This window comes from Helicoverpa zea, chromosome 15, assembly GCF_022581195.2.
Source record: "Helicoverpa zea isolate HzStark_Cry1AcR chromosome 15, ilHelZeax1.1, whole genome shotgun sequence".
NCBI classification, from domain to species: domain Eukaryota; kingdom Metazoa; phylum Arthropoda; class Insecta; order Lepidoptera; family Noctuidae; genus Helicoverpa; species Helicoverpa zea.
The window spans coordinates 2317900-2332733 of NC_061466.1; the positions used below are offsets into that span (position 1 = coordinate 2317900).

The following is a 14834-nucleotide window of genomic DNA, read 5'->3' on the forward strand; positions in this document are numbered from 1 at the left end:
TTTAAATGATCATCTTCAGAGAATCCACGTGTCTGTTTTATCCTGCTTTCATGAATAGGGTGAAGTAGACACGTTTCAATACCTCTACAAGACAAGTCAAACTGATACATCCATATTAAATCAATCCAAACTGACCTGTTCCACCCAAAGATTAGTAGTCATGACCTGATTCTTCAGGTTGACTTCCATCAACTGCGACAGTTTCAGCCCAAGCCTGACAGTCAGTATGTCACTCACATTGGTCACCGGTCTTATGAGACGGTTGTAGTTACTCAGTAGATCGTCATACAGGCGTTTGACATCTGGGTTTGCTTCTAGCAGTTTTACTCCTGAAAAAAGATGGTAGAACAAATTAAATTTTATTTTCTGTAAATTAATTATGCTTGAATGAAATCAGAGCCATATTTAAGTGAAATTTTACTTAAAAAATCCTTAAATATTTAGACTAACAGACTCAACATATACTTTATTTTTATAAGTATATTGAAAAAGTATTTTAAATTCTTGAGTAAGTTAATTGCTCAGTTCGATATACAAATACATAGAAGCACTATTGATAGACGAAAACCACAAAGTACGATGCCCGTCACTAAAACCCGTAACACAATTCTGCATTGAACTGTACCACCCATAGTTACCACAAATCTACAAGAAAAAACTTCAAATTACTTACCAAAACAGTTTCTGGCATAACTGAGCAATATAAACACGAATCCCAGCTTCATTTTGTTAGATATTAGTGTTATTTTGTGTATTTTTAATGGAACATGTTTACAATATCGTGAGATGCTCAATAAGATGAGCTTTGGTACAGCGCAGGCGTAATCAATAGTGGTGCTTATGACTTTATTGTTCTAGGAGGCGGGAGTTCGCGAATTGTGTTTCGTGTTGAGGCGTGTAGATGGCGTTACTGGTTTTTTAATATTGTGGATTTATATTTTTGTAACGATAATGCTTTATTCATAATAGGAACATTATGCGCAAGTAAATTGCCATCTAATTGGGTTCTCAATAGTTTGGAAAAATTGCTAGATTCCGATTTGTCTTCCAATTTAAAACCGTGGTACTATTCGTACAATAAAACGTTTTTAAAGGATGTTTTAATAGGTACAAATGATGTCATGATAGTTGTAATGATGGATCACTAGGCATAAATAAAACAAAATCTTATTTAAAACATATTTTATTACATCCAACTAAAAATACCTGCAACATAACTATCAATATAATACCTTAAATTACTTATCCTACTTATTTACATGAAGACACATAAAATGTGTTATATTTTACCGACAATTAAAATGGTTCGAGTTCTTTGTGTCATAGATTTTGATATTAAAAATCACGTCGCTTAACAGAAGATTTTTCGAAATCTATACTGTAGAGTTTATAAAATTAAACTTTGAATACATCAACAATCGGTATTTAGAAAAAAGGTTTTCCAAACAATCAACTATCTTTCGTTTTGCCTTTTGATGTTATAACTTCTTCGGTACGGAAACGACTCGTGGGAATCTTCATGATCTGCGAAAATAAATATGTACGTAGGTATTAATAATTAAGATATTTGAACATTTGCATATTGTTACCTAACACCATACCTTCCCATAAGACGATTGTTATAAATTATCAACTTTATTTTATTTCATGGAATATCACTATTTGGGACGATGAATGTGCTTCGGAAAGAGTGAGAGATATGTTTATCTTCAAATAACGCTTTGTAGGTTTATGTAGTTATGATAAAATTGAAATAGCAGGTAAACTACACTTACATTAAATACAAGACAATGTTCTTACATCAACTGAAATAAACATAGATTGAAAATTCTCTCACCTCTAACTTGATACTTCGGTAATGGCCATAAACTAAACGGATAGAAGTATGCATTCGGCAGCCTTCGCACCACTATCGTCTCTTCTTGCACCATCTTCGATCCTGAAACAAATCCGTGTTATAAACATATTTAGTAGTTTAACGTGGATGTTCTTATTACTAGAGTTTTAATTAATTTCTTTTAGTCAGAAAATCCTCAATGATTCTATCACATCCAAGCATAGTCATAAAATCACACTCCTTATATTCTGTCAATAATAATAGACATAGAGGTAGTATGCTCCGATACGTTATATTCTACTCAGAAGCATGAACCATAGTTTCGCCACAATTAAGTAGATCAAAAGACTCCTACAATTTATAGCCGACAAATGGGTAAGCTTTAAATTAAATTGCAGGAATTAGGTTTATTATAAGGGAAACCAAAGCACCACCGCTTTATTTAAATAAATTAAACCGACGTCTCCCTAAATAAAGATGATCCCTACCGGGTTTAAAACGAATGGAACACGGAAGAGGTAGGGCTGACATAATAATAACATGACCAAGTGTTCCTGGTGAGAAACTAGGAAGACTGCTCTCAATGTCACGGGGATAACAATATTATAATGTTATAAATGGTCCTGGGAACTTCCTATACATTATAATAGGACCCTATCACAAACATCAGGAAGAATGTTTGCAACTGTCGCGCCCGCCTCGATAGTTGTGCCACTGACTTCCTCAAAGTTGGTGTTAGTAAGAAAAATCAAAAGATTATTGGCGACTAGACATTTACTTTGGTCTATGTATGGATAATGAATTCTAGGGAACACTTAACCACTTATACCAATTTTTGACTTATCAGATATCTTACTAATATAACATGCGATAGAGTTAGTTTCTTTGCACGCTCTAATCTCGGCATCTACGGAGACAATCTTTCAGTTTTATCACATTCCAATCTGTAGGTATGGTAAGAGAAGTGACCCCAAACGTTTCTAGAACAACAAGAAACTGATTATGTCCAAGGACGTTCTATTCGGTACAAAGCTACAAATTCCATTAAACGCTACTACATCAGCCAATGTTGACAATTGGTCTATCGCCGACTACTTCCCGGTCGTGTGCGTTAGAAACCACCATTTATCACTTAAGACGGTGTGCATAAAAATGGACAGGTCTACGCCACAGATTTATGGATATTGGACATAATTGATGCTGTGTGATAATCGAATTGTTTGTTTTGCTGACCGTGAGGTGGAAGTCGCTTCTGGAAGGTGAACGGTCAGCGTCAGAAGGTAATGAAATGATTGTCAAACTTTCGGTATGCAAAACAACTCAATGGAATTAAAGAGTCCATGTTTGGCGGAGATTTCAAGCTTTTTACATAGAAGGATACAGAAACACATTAAACCTATTTTAACCAGAACAGGAATCTTAAATGTCCTGCAAATAACGGGTACCTAGACAAAAATCAGCAGGCTCGGAAGGGTCATGTATCGTCCTCAAAACCTTAGGTAACAAAATTATAAGTATGTAGACGATACCATCCATAGCCCAATAACAAATGAAAGTGCTCGTCATGTTCTCTCGTGACTACAACCAGGAGCTAACAACCTGTTTAGAAATACGATAGTTACTAGTTACTACATAAGAAGACAATTTGACAATACATTTACTACTTTCGACTTTTTATCGTAACTCTTGTAAGTTTAGAATTCCGTGAACGCGTACTAAACAAACCTTAAGTTTTTGAGAAAAGAAGGACTAATTGAGTAGAAGAAAATACAAACAACGATTAAACTCGTATTAAATCATAAGCCTCAATGATTCCATTGAAACAAAGGAATCTTAGCACTTATCAACGAGATGACTCGTAAACCTACGTGAGCGACGCAGATGGCTAGAAACGTGACAGGACTGACTGAGACGGTCTTTATTAAAACATTGCGATCTTTATCCTCTAGATGGAAGTTATATATATATAAATATAGGAACATGCAGTTGATGGAGTTGTTGATGACCCAACGAATCCACAAATCAAAATCATAGAAGTTAAGAAATGAGGGCATACTCGTAATGTACCGATGGCTGCTCAGTTTAGAATTCAAATTCTTCTCTTCTTCCAGACATAATGAATGGAATTTCAATGGTTACATGAGATGTTCCAATTACTTGTCAAAAGAATACAATAAATCACAGGGTCTTTGAATGTTAATATGAAATGAAAGAGGAAGATATAGGGACTATGAAAAGTGTAGCCTGTAAACAGCATAGCCCCGAGCAGATGGCTGCAAACGTGACTGTTCACGAGACATAGTAGGAACTTGATTACTGGTGGGTGTGGGGTACTTTAGTTATTTACGAGCCATAAAATATTTCCTCACTTGACTGCAGCTGCAAACAGCTGAATCAATTTGCATACTTTTAGTATGACGCAGAGAATGCCCCTCTTGTCCCTTCGCGTTTGATTCTGTTTTAGGTCAAGAATTTGCTTTGAACTTTAAACATTTCTGAAATATTCTTCAGATTGACTATTGGTGTTTTGACTATACATACTTATTACAATTATTGGTGCTCTAGATACGGTTCCATAAAAGCCCTGAAATTTAGTCTATAACATTTTCAGTAATGGCAAAAATCTGATACAAGACAAACGTGTTGGCAAAATCTATCGTCCTCATAATTTTGGATAAGACAAAGTTTTTGTTTAACTTCCAAATATGTGGATGTAAAGATGCAGGTTCAATTAACTCAAGTCAAATTCTAGCAAACTGTCCAATTCCAGATGGTCTAAGATCCGACCTTACATCGACCTTCACCGACTTGATGATAGAATAAAATATACTTTATGACAAATTTCATATATTAGAAAATATATTAAAAATAGGTTGTCTAAAAAAATCCTGGACAGACTACTTTTAAATAATTTTTAACTAAATTTTGTGACGTTAAGATAATAAGAAAATTTTTATTCTCACTTAAAGTATAAAGCTTATAGAATGTGCAGCCATTGGGTTGTCTATTATTTACCTGGACAAACTGCTCGGTTGTCAGGTATAAACAGGTATGTTCATAGTAGTTACCTTCACTTGAAATGATAATAGAAAAAAAATTATACCAATAGAAGCGCTGTTTTATTACGAACACGTTGATATAGGGTTGTCTGTGAAAAATTTGGGCCCAATAGGGGTTTGCGATTTTTAAAGTGTATTTTTGTATCCTGTATATTGTGAAAAAAATGCCTAAAAAGTGTTTTTTGTGCGGCTCGGACGATTCTTTAAGTGATTTTACTGAAGAAACTTTACAAAATTGCTTGCGAAAGTTAGCTTTCCGTAAAAAAAAGAAATTTAAATATCATGAAGTCGAACTAACAAAGGCAATACTTGATAATGTTGGCTACCACAAAAAAGTAACTGTTGTAGGCAGTAAATACAATGAAGAATTTGGAATTTTTCGTACAGAGTATTCAGTAAGTACATAGTATAAAATTTTATAAATTTTTGAGGTTAGAATTTTCGCTTCAGTTTGTATTTTTTTTCAATTTCCCGGAAAATATAAGTTGTATGCAAACAAAATTTTAAACTCAAGCTGTAGGAAATTTAATTCCCTACAAAAATTGTCTCGTATGATTTTTTTTGGCCAATATTTACATCGTCATTTCAAAATTAATATTCCAAATGATTGATCCGAATTTTCGGAACTATAGAAATCTTTATTATAAAATTACGGCTTTCCTATTGATTCTAGGAAATAATCATAAGAAACATAAACTGTAGACAATTAAACTTCCTACAACTTTTGTTTAATTTTTTTTTTATAGGATCAATATTTTTTCTGTAATATCTTCACAAAAAACTTCACGCTATAAATTATAAAATGTTATTTCGAAATCCCGGTTAAAATCCTGGTCATTATTATTATCCAATATAATTAGAAATTGCACAATCTCAATGTTCTTTGCATATCCATTTCTGTCTAACGAATAATCTTTTTATTACACGCTATGCTAAACTCGGACCTCTTTGTCACACATTTCCACTCACGTGAAAATTAACAGCTTTAAAAATCGCAAATCCCTATTGGGCCCAAATTTTTCACAGAAAACCCTATATCAACGTGTTCATAATAAAACAGCGCTTCTATTGGTATAATTTTTTTTCTATTATCATTTCAAGTGAAGGTAACTACTATGAACATACCTGTTTATACCTGACAACCGAGCAGTTTGTCCAGGTAAATAATAGACAACCCAATGGCTGCACATTCTATAAGCTTTATACTTTAAGTGAGAATAAAAATTTTCTTATTATCTTAACGTCACAAAATTAAGTTAAAAATTATTTTTAAAAAATTATTTAAAAATAGTCTGTCCAGGATTTTTTTAGACAACCTATTTTTAATATATTTTCTAATATATGAAATTTGTCATAAAGTATATTTTATTCTATTATCAAGTCGGTGAAGGTCGATGTAAGGTCGGATCTTCCACTAAGAGGTGACCGGCTCATAACCTATTTACAATGACACATTATCCTCAAAAACAAATGATATCATTTCCTATCCTTACAGGAGAACAACATCATGTTTAACCCCAAAATCTAACCGAAAATAGCTCGCGAAATTTTATGACCAACTGTTGGTAACCTGCGCACAATTTGCGATGGACATTTAGGAAATGGCAGATCATAAGTGGGCCTCGCCTGAACGAATTTCGCGCACTGTGTCATGACAGTGACCTGTTTACAAATACGATATTGTAACGGTATAAGTTCATATCATCTTCTGCCCTGTGGTAACTTCTGGAAAGTTCCTAAATGGACTAGTGTTGTTGAACCTACAGAGGCACTTATCTTTTTGGAGGGTAACTTCTATATCGAATCTTGTAAAACTAAAGCTTAGTGGACCGCACGGGGTAGCATCTACTTTCCAAAAGGGGCCAACCATAGACATAGCTTGTATGACGTTCACGTTGTTAGGCTTTAATTTTACTAAATAAGTGCGTGCTTTTTGTTCCATTATAAAACACCCTTCATCTTCGGAATATTATCTATCTTCATCTTTGGGCTACATGCTCCGCGTTCTTAATTATTTATGAAGCAGGTATACCAACGTAGCAGCAGGCCCGCCGCTAGCTGTTAGTTCGCCGGCGTGCAAAACTGATTATGCCGCCCTAAGACTACATAATATTATACTGGGTTTTGTCAAAAAAAGAAAAATTCGTTAAGATTATAAAATATGTATTTTAATTAGGTACAATAATTATATTTGTTTACTGAAGTGTAAAACTGAGCCACATAATCATTACAAAAACCTAACTCTTCTGTGTAGTGCGCCTGGTGTGGTGCAAGAGAGAAGTAGCCATAAATAAGCGCGAGCGAAGCGAGCGCGCAAATTTTATAGTTTATGGTCTGCAAAAGTAATTGGAGCCAAAGGTGTCTCTAGCTAATGTATGTAAATGTGCTTATGTAGCGCCCTTGTGCAATTATTACCCAAATCGACCCTATGTATTGAAAAATTGTGATTAATAGGAACCAACATAATGTAGATCAAAGTTCTTAGAACAGATTTATGGGTTACTCAAACCAACGAAATAAATATCTATAACAATGTGTGTAAGACGCATTGCATATGTAAGGAAGCGCGAGCGAAGAGAGCGCGAATTTTTTTGGGGATGTAAAGGTGAACCCGTCAAAATTGACAGCACACGAACAAAGCGAGTGGGCGGCTTTTTCTGAAATTTTATTGCTAATCTACTCATCATATTTTTATTACGTAATTATGGTTTACTTTTGCCGCCCTCTAAATCGTGCCACCCAGGGCATTTGCCCCTTCCCTGCCACGCTACGCTACTGGTTGATCTTAAATCGTTTAAAAAAATATATTTTTAAAATGATCTTTCAACAGATGAAACTGAAACCGGCAGTGTAATTAATATTCTTAGCGCTATTGCTGTGTTCGGAAATATTGAAATCCAATCATTGGTAAAAAGATATTGTATTTTTTAAATATTACGTGATAAGTCGCTCGATTTGCCGCCCCCTAGGACGTGCCGCCCGCGTGCGGTGCACGCCTTGCACGCCCGCTTACGGCGGGCCTGCGTAGCAGTTTTAGACACTATGGGAATATAGTTCCAAAATCTTAAATGAAGGAGCCGTATTAAATTAACGACACTGGCTTGCTGCGCTATGCTAGTTTTAAAATAAAGCCATCTCCCTTACGATGCATTATTCTATTGTTTCTAATAATACCTAGGCACTTATAAAAGAAACACTCGTAAATAGGTCAAAATCACATCACACTTGAACGATTTACAAGCGTTTACTGACGTCCGGTGAGTCGGTAAGTGCACTACTGATATGGGTCAAGCGATCAAAGGCGCCGCAAAGATCGTTGACATGCGCAAGAGTTCACCTAGATACTGTTTTGGTGTCAACGATCTAAATAGACCTACGATTGGTCTAAACCTAGTGGAGTGCGTTTTATGATTTATAAAACGTTTCTAAATTGCATTGCGCGTTTGAATCTGTCATGCGTTTTAGAGTTCTGAGCTGGAATAAAGATTGATTATCTTCTATTGGATAGTGAATAGATATGTAGATGTTAGACGCAGAGGGTAAGTAGATGTATGTAGTATAGTAGAGGTAGATAAGTATCTTACCAACATCATTTGATAATCAAAATACATCAAAATCGTTTGATAGAATAGGTACTTTTAGTTCCCTTCGAAGGTGTAAAATTGTAGATGCTTAAAAATTAAAAATGGTAATTTTATTGACCATTGCATTTATAGGTATCCTTCACGGGCTTAGGGCCTCATAATTATTTATTAGTATTAATAAAATCTTATAGAGATTGGTTCTCTACGTTTATGTAACCCATACATACATACACAATAGATAGGTACACTGTACAGTTAAATCAAAATATGTATTTTAATCAATTACATACTTAAATACTTACCTACGACTACTCGCTTGTTTACTTTTATTACAAAATTTATCAATTTTTAATCAGTATTTTTTTTCCTTTCTAGGCAACATTTTTTTTTCAATATTTGACATTGACTAAGTAAATAATGTGAAAAAATTATTTACCTTTATTATCGGACCTGGCGGGAAGCGCGGGCGCAGCGTAAACCGCGGCGATCGCGCACGCGTACAACAGGGCAGTGCGCGCGTACGACATGCGTGATGCGTTGTCAACAACTGATGCGACTGTAAGCCCGGCTGGCGGTTACTCCACGTTCAAGACTCAAGTTTAATCGCACACAATTGCTGCTACAGGGCAGAGACAATGATGACCGACTATCGCGAACTGAAGGAGTTTGACACATTTTTAAACAATTCAAAGGAGGTTCGCAGTTGTTAGACGTAGTAGGTAGTTTTTGTTAAGCCAGATGATACACAGTTACTTGTAATTCGACGTATTACCGTGGTTTAATTTGTTACTCTTGGGCCCTTCTATCAGCTCCTTCCAGATAAACGTCGTATTACAAGTAATCTAGTACCTATTATGTAATTGGTAATTCAAAAAGGTTTTCTTCAGGGACATTTTACGATTTGTAATCTGCACTATAACCGAAAAAAAAATAACAAAAAACAGTAGGTACAAGTATAATGTAGCTGTCAATCATTTCGGCTACCAAAATCAAAATTTCCAAGTTAAATGCGTCTTAGAAAATCATTGGATCCTCACAGCGCAATAAAATTAATAACCGAAGAAAACCAAATCCTTCAGAGCCTCTTGCTAGAGGCTACCGACAAGCAGCACCAGGAGATGTCAAGAGCCATTGACCTCAAAGAGAAAAATGAATATTTGAGGTCCAGGATACACGACGCCAAGATTGAAGCCTGTAAACTAAGGGATTGCAACAGTAAATTGCAAAAATATAAGCATAACCAATGCGGGCAGTTGGTGAATTCAGGATTGCCTCTCTGCGAAAAGAGAATGAGGAACTGAAACAGCTCATAATACAAGCAAAAAAGAAAAGATTAGAAGCTTCAAAGCATGCCAAACAGTTGGCTGAGGCTAACTACTACTTAGAAAACTGTCTTTGCGAAGTGTACAACGAAATAAACAGTCTGCAACGTGAGAATACCAAACTAGCTATGAAAAAACAGGATCATGAAAAAAGAAAATTGTATTCAAGGAGAGAAAATCGTGCAACGTTTGTATATTATTAGAACGCGATACGATTAATATCATTTTTTGTTATTGAATGATGTATAAAAAATGTATAAGTACCATTAGTATTAATAGAATGTTGGGATTATATTTTTAACTTACCTACGTACTTTATCTTCACCTGCAGAAAGTTTTCGAGGTCAGTTTCTATTCATACATCTAAGTACCAGTGTTGAACTTGGCTTGGCTTGACTCACCTCTAAGGCTGCCTGTCCACCGGAGCGGAGCTAGACTGCGGAGTGGAGAAACTGAGAAATATCCTCTCCTCAATCCTATTGGCTAATATTTCTGTTTCTCCACTCAGCAGCCTAGCACCGCTCCGGTGGACAGGCAGCCTAATACGCCTTGGCGAGTCTGTCAGTCAGTCTTTAAGTTCAAGTTAACGATTGCATCTGGCAAATCAACCGTAGTAGACACTACAAAAGGCCACAACAACCGTAATTTGTTTATAACGTTAGGTATGCTTTCTTTCGTTATTTTTAAGTACTTTCCAAGGAGGAAGGAAAGATGGCAGAGATCCCGTATGAAAGGTAAGTCAGGCGCCTTCTTGTAGGTCAAGCACATACGGTAGGCGTAATCTGTCAATTACTAGAAATGGGGCTGGTACCATATAGGTGTGTAGAAGCGCAGCGAGTAAAGTTCCTCGTACCACGAACACCCGCATAATAATGCTTTACGAGACCTCCCCCCTAACAACTTTCTTATAAACCTTATGCAGTCCATTATGTACGCCCGTATTTACTTGGATCATGTGCTCCCTCCTTACATACTTAAAATTAACCAGATATTCATGGTCTCATCTCTCACTTCCACCTCAGCGCCTGTGATGCGCACTGCAGCGTAAGCACGCTATGACTCCTCCCAAGTCGGTCCTTAGGCGGTTTTCACACTGCCCCGCATCATGCTGCATCATGTTCCTGCGGGAGTGCAGCAGATCTGCATCATCGTGCGGGTTTTTTGCGCACTCACGCGCGTATGTGCGTTTTGTAGATTCAGGCACGGCGGCTCTCATTTATTCGCCGTTCTCTGTGGTGGTCGTGCACACACGTCACGCTCATTCAAAATCACGCGCGGCACTGCGGGATTCGGTGTGCCATACCTTGCGTCACGCCTACGCGCGGGGGTGCATGTTTCTCCGCGTGTATGCGCGTGATCCGCATGAACGCGCGTGGATCCATTTACTGTGCGTGTTTTCCATACAAACCGAGATACTTACAAGCAACGGAAGAACACGCATCCACGCGCTACGCTGCATCATGCGGGGTAGTGTGAGAATCGCCTTAGTGAGACTTTATCGCTACTCTTGTGGCAAACTTTGCAGAGCCTGAAGGTAGCTTAATAATAAATTGCGAAGAGTATTTCACGAGAAGCAGCCTCCTCAAGTTGTTTCGAATGTACTATACAGCTACAGCCTAAGCTAAATTAAAACAAAAACTGATTGTAAAATCATTTATTAACCCTTAAATGTCTATTCCCTCATCATCTTCTCCTTCTGGCGAGCGAGCTTCTTCTTGGACAGCTTCTTCTTAGCGGGTGCGTCGTCAGCGGGCGCTGCGCGGGCGACGGCGTCCTCGCGCTCACTGAGGCAGACCTCGATGTGGCAGGGAGATGACATGTAAGGGTTGATGCGACCGTGCGCGCGGTATGTGCGTCTGCGCAGGCAGGGGGCGCGGTTCACCTGAGAATAATGAAACGCAAGATTAGAATGTGTCAACCATAAGCAGAGATAGGTATATTGGACTTATTGGAGAATGTCATAGATTGAGAAAAAAAAGTTCTTATGCAGAAAAACTTTCTTTATGTTAACCTATTTTGCTGTATGCCTTCTGAAAACAGCGATTACGAAAACAAGTAACACTGACAAGCTAAAAGGCAATAAACATTGTCTTAATATATTGAAAGGAATATAATTGAATTGTGTTGAATAAATAGGATTAATATTATTCATCAGCCTGTTCAATTATCCCATTCATATGAGAGCCTAATGGCTTCTACTTATGCGAAAAAAATACACATAGACCAACAGTGAGACCCACTCAAGACATTGAATTTTACAATACCAAAATGTATCTTCATGACATTTTCCTTCACATATGCCATTCAATATCCATAAATTACTTAAAAAGAACAACAGTCACTTAGGAACTTTACTAACGCAGATTTTAAACACTGAATGCTGTTTTGCCTGAATTACTTAATACTATTATTATTATTTAAAGCCTTTTTATTTCCATTTCTTTACAATAGTATGTTAATTATTATTTGATTTAATTTTTTATTTAAAAAATGAATCCCATATGGGTATAGGCCTCCTCCATCTTCTTCCATTTTTCTCTATTGAGGGCAACAGTCTGCCAACTGTTACAACACAATCAAGTAGTTACAACACATTAAACCGTCCAAGCGATTACTATTACACGCATCAGTGTTTCGCTTGTCCATATAGTATGTTTTCAATAGTAAATATTATAATATCAAATATCACAAACATCAAATATCTTTTTCAATTAGACATATATACAATACCAGCATCCTTATTGTGTACAATATGCTATGCACCTATCTACACTATTGTTATAGAGTTAAAGTTAAAAACAATGAGTTAGAAAAAAAATATAAAATTTAAGGCTCATCTCCTGAGCTTTTTCCCAAGTATGTTGGTGTCAGCTTCCAGTCAAACCAGCTGCCTGCCAATCTGACCTTCTCAACCCAGTTACCTGGGCAACCTAACACCAATTGGTTAGTCTGGTGATATTTAAGGCTAAAAACTAAAAAGTACTAATCTCAAGAACTATACGATAATGATTTGACTCTGAGTATCATTTTAACAAACGAACAAGGAATGACTACTTTGTCGTCCCCATGGGAGAAGCTACTGGCAGGTGCTATTTTTTATCTATGGGTATAGTACCCTGGTATCGGCACGGATCGGCGGAAGAGTGGGGATCACTTTGCACACTGTACACTTAAGGCAATAAACCAATAAATCACTTCTGGTGAAGGTCAGGGCTCAATATCCTTGCCGATGATTATAACCTAAGTGAAACCATGAGAAACAGGCAGTTTAGAATGAAATATGTGAATGTCTGTGATATTACAATCTAGCTCTCACAAATATCCATGGTAAACCACTTTTCCAACTTTCAAATTAACATAACAAAATGCAGTTACATAAAGTGTTTATCTTTATCAGTAACTGACCGTCACTATATCCACATATAAGCTTTAATTAATTGACTGGTGTGGTAGTTCATTTGATTCAGTATCCTATATTTATAGAAATAATATAATAAACTTGAATAAGCATTCATCATAATAAAAAATACATAAATAACACATTTGGTCATACCAGCAAAAGTTACATAGATATTTTAGTACCAAATAAGAGAAATATACAAAGAATACCTCTCCAATATTGATTACCTATTATTAAATTATTATTTTCATAATTTGAATCACACTGAACTTAGAAAAATGCAAAAACGAGGACCACAAGATATTTCACAACCTAAATACTTATGATTGCTATTACACTGAATCAAATTGATCACTACTGGCAAGATTCAAAACCAAGCCAAAAACAAATAAAACATCATCTTACCTGAATGTGATCAATGACAAGCCTGTCAACATCCAAGCCTTTGTAGTCAGCGTTGGACTCAGCATTTCTCAGCAGCTGGAGTAAGAACTCTGCGGACTTCTTGGGCCAGCGACCCTGTGTGGTGCCAAACTGCTTGGCTTGTGCACAACGGCCTACGCCACCGTTGAAGCGGCGGAACGGAATGCATTCCTTCTTCTCTGTCACATTCTTCAGGTAACGTACAGCTCGGCGCAGGGGCAATTTCCTGATCGCCATGGCTGTCTCATATGTGTTCTGGAAAGTGTGATAAACATGTTAGTGAATAATGAAAAAAGACACACAACGAGCGAGGGTCGGTTGCAGCATTTACCTATAGAACAATAACCAAATCATTTTCAGGTGTCAAATCACTGATTTGAGCAATGGGCGGCAATAACACGGCTAGTTAAGGTTTGATTATCCGTGTAGTTTTGGTTTCCTTGTGTTATTTGATTTAAATTGAAAATTGTTGCTAAAAACAATTTTCAAAAATTTGAGGTTAATTTGTTTGTGAATGCTCTCAATTCCATCAAATGTTGATTCACTTTTAAGAATGTCCAACCACTGTTCTTCGCCTATGTAAAACTAACCTACAAACAGTAATCACACCAGTGTTTTTCACCACGAAAACATACCATCACACCACTGGTACATAATATTAATGTAATTAACACTTTGTGACAATATTGCGAATACAATATATGGACAAGACTGTCAGTCCATGTGGAATCAATAACTTGTTGTATACAAATAAGTTTTTACTCTTACCTTGAAGTGAACACGGAGGTTTGAGCCACGCGCTTTGCATGACTTCGCTGGGTTATCCGGCTCCCGAGAGTAACGACCCATTTTTAGTTTCTGAAACACAGAGCGGTTTTTGTCTCAAACGCTTACGAACATAGGTTATCATTTTATAACATTCCGGCTTTTCACATATTTAATGAAATATGCACATGAACAACAAGTATACACTGTTCTTAGATACACCATAACTGGATTTAATTCAAAACTAAATAGTTTTCGCGATTAAAATAGATTTTAACAAACACGAAACCAACCTCTCAGGAGAAAATTTAACAGGAAAAGGAATAGACAAGAACTTTTGACAACTTTAGCTTTGACGTTGACAATGACGATAAAATGTTGCAAGTTTAAAAAATGACTAAATTGTCTATGCTCGAAAAAAATAAAAACCGTACGCTCGGAATA

At 36.4% G+C, this 14834-nt stretch overlaps 2 protein-coding genes and 1 long non-coding RNA gene across 5 annotated transcripts in view; 1 reads left to right on the forward strand and 2 right to left on the reverse strand.

The window, feature by feature from the left end:
- Nucleotides 1–9130, reverse strand: part of LOC124636950 (acetylcholine receptor subunit beta-like 2) — a 34959-nt gene extending 25829 nt beyond the window's left edge. For 2 of the 3 annotated variants that reach the window (XM_047173243.1, XM_047173241.1), the window contains exons 1-2: nt 674–1036; nt 136–329 (exon numbers count right to left, since the gene is read on the reverse strand). In XM_047173243.1, the coding sequence (XP_047029199.1) occupies nt 136–329; nt 674–725 (246 nt within the window). In that variant the 5' untranslated portion in view covers nt 726–1036. Of the gene's footprint in view, nt 1–135; nt 330–673; nt 1037–1837; nt 1940–8916 lie in introns of those variants that run through there. The other variant, XM_047173244.1, reaches the window with a different exon arrangement.
- On the forward strand, nt 9093–10108 carry LOC124636951. The gene is made up of 2 exons (XR_006985166.1): nt 9093–9195; nt 9368–10108. It is a non-coding gene; the product is annotated as an uncharacterized LOC124636951 (long non-coding RNA).
- Nucleotides 10109–11441: 1333 nt separating this feature from the next.
- Nucleotides 11442–14803, reverse strand: LOC124636987 (60S ribosomal protein L17). Its single transcript, XM_047173287.1, has 4 exons — nt 14684–14803; nt 14394–14483; nt 13608–13880; nt 11442–11684 (listed from the first exon to the last, which is right to left on the reverse strand). The coding sequence occupies exons 2-4, from the start codon at nt 14472–14474 to the stop codon at nt 11475–11477; spliced, it is 564 nt and encodes a 187-aa protein (XP_047029243.1). The 5' UTR covers nt 14475–14483; nt 14684–14803; the 3' UTR covers nt 11442–11474.
- Nucleotides 14804–14834: the final 31 nt, after the last annotated feature.

Coding starts and splice junctions, on each gene's coding strand:
- LOC124636987 (XM_047173287.1), bottom strand. CDS start 14,474: ATGGGTCGTTACTCTCGGGAGCCGGATAACCCAGCGAAGTCATGCAAA. Junction 13,881..14,393: donor ACCTCCGTGTTCACTTCAAG/GTAAGAGTAAAA, acceptor CACACTTTCCAG/AACACATATGAGACAGCCAT. Junction 11,685..13,607: donor TTGTCATTGATCACATTCAG/GTAAGATGATGT, acceptor CATTATTCTCAG/GTGAACCGCGCCCCCTGCCT.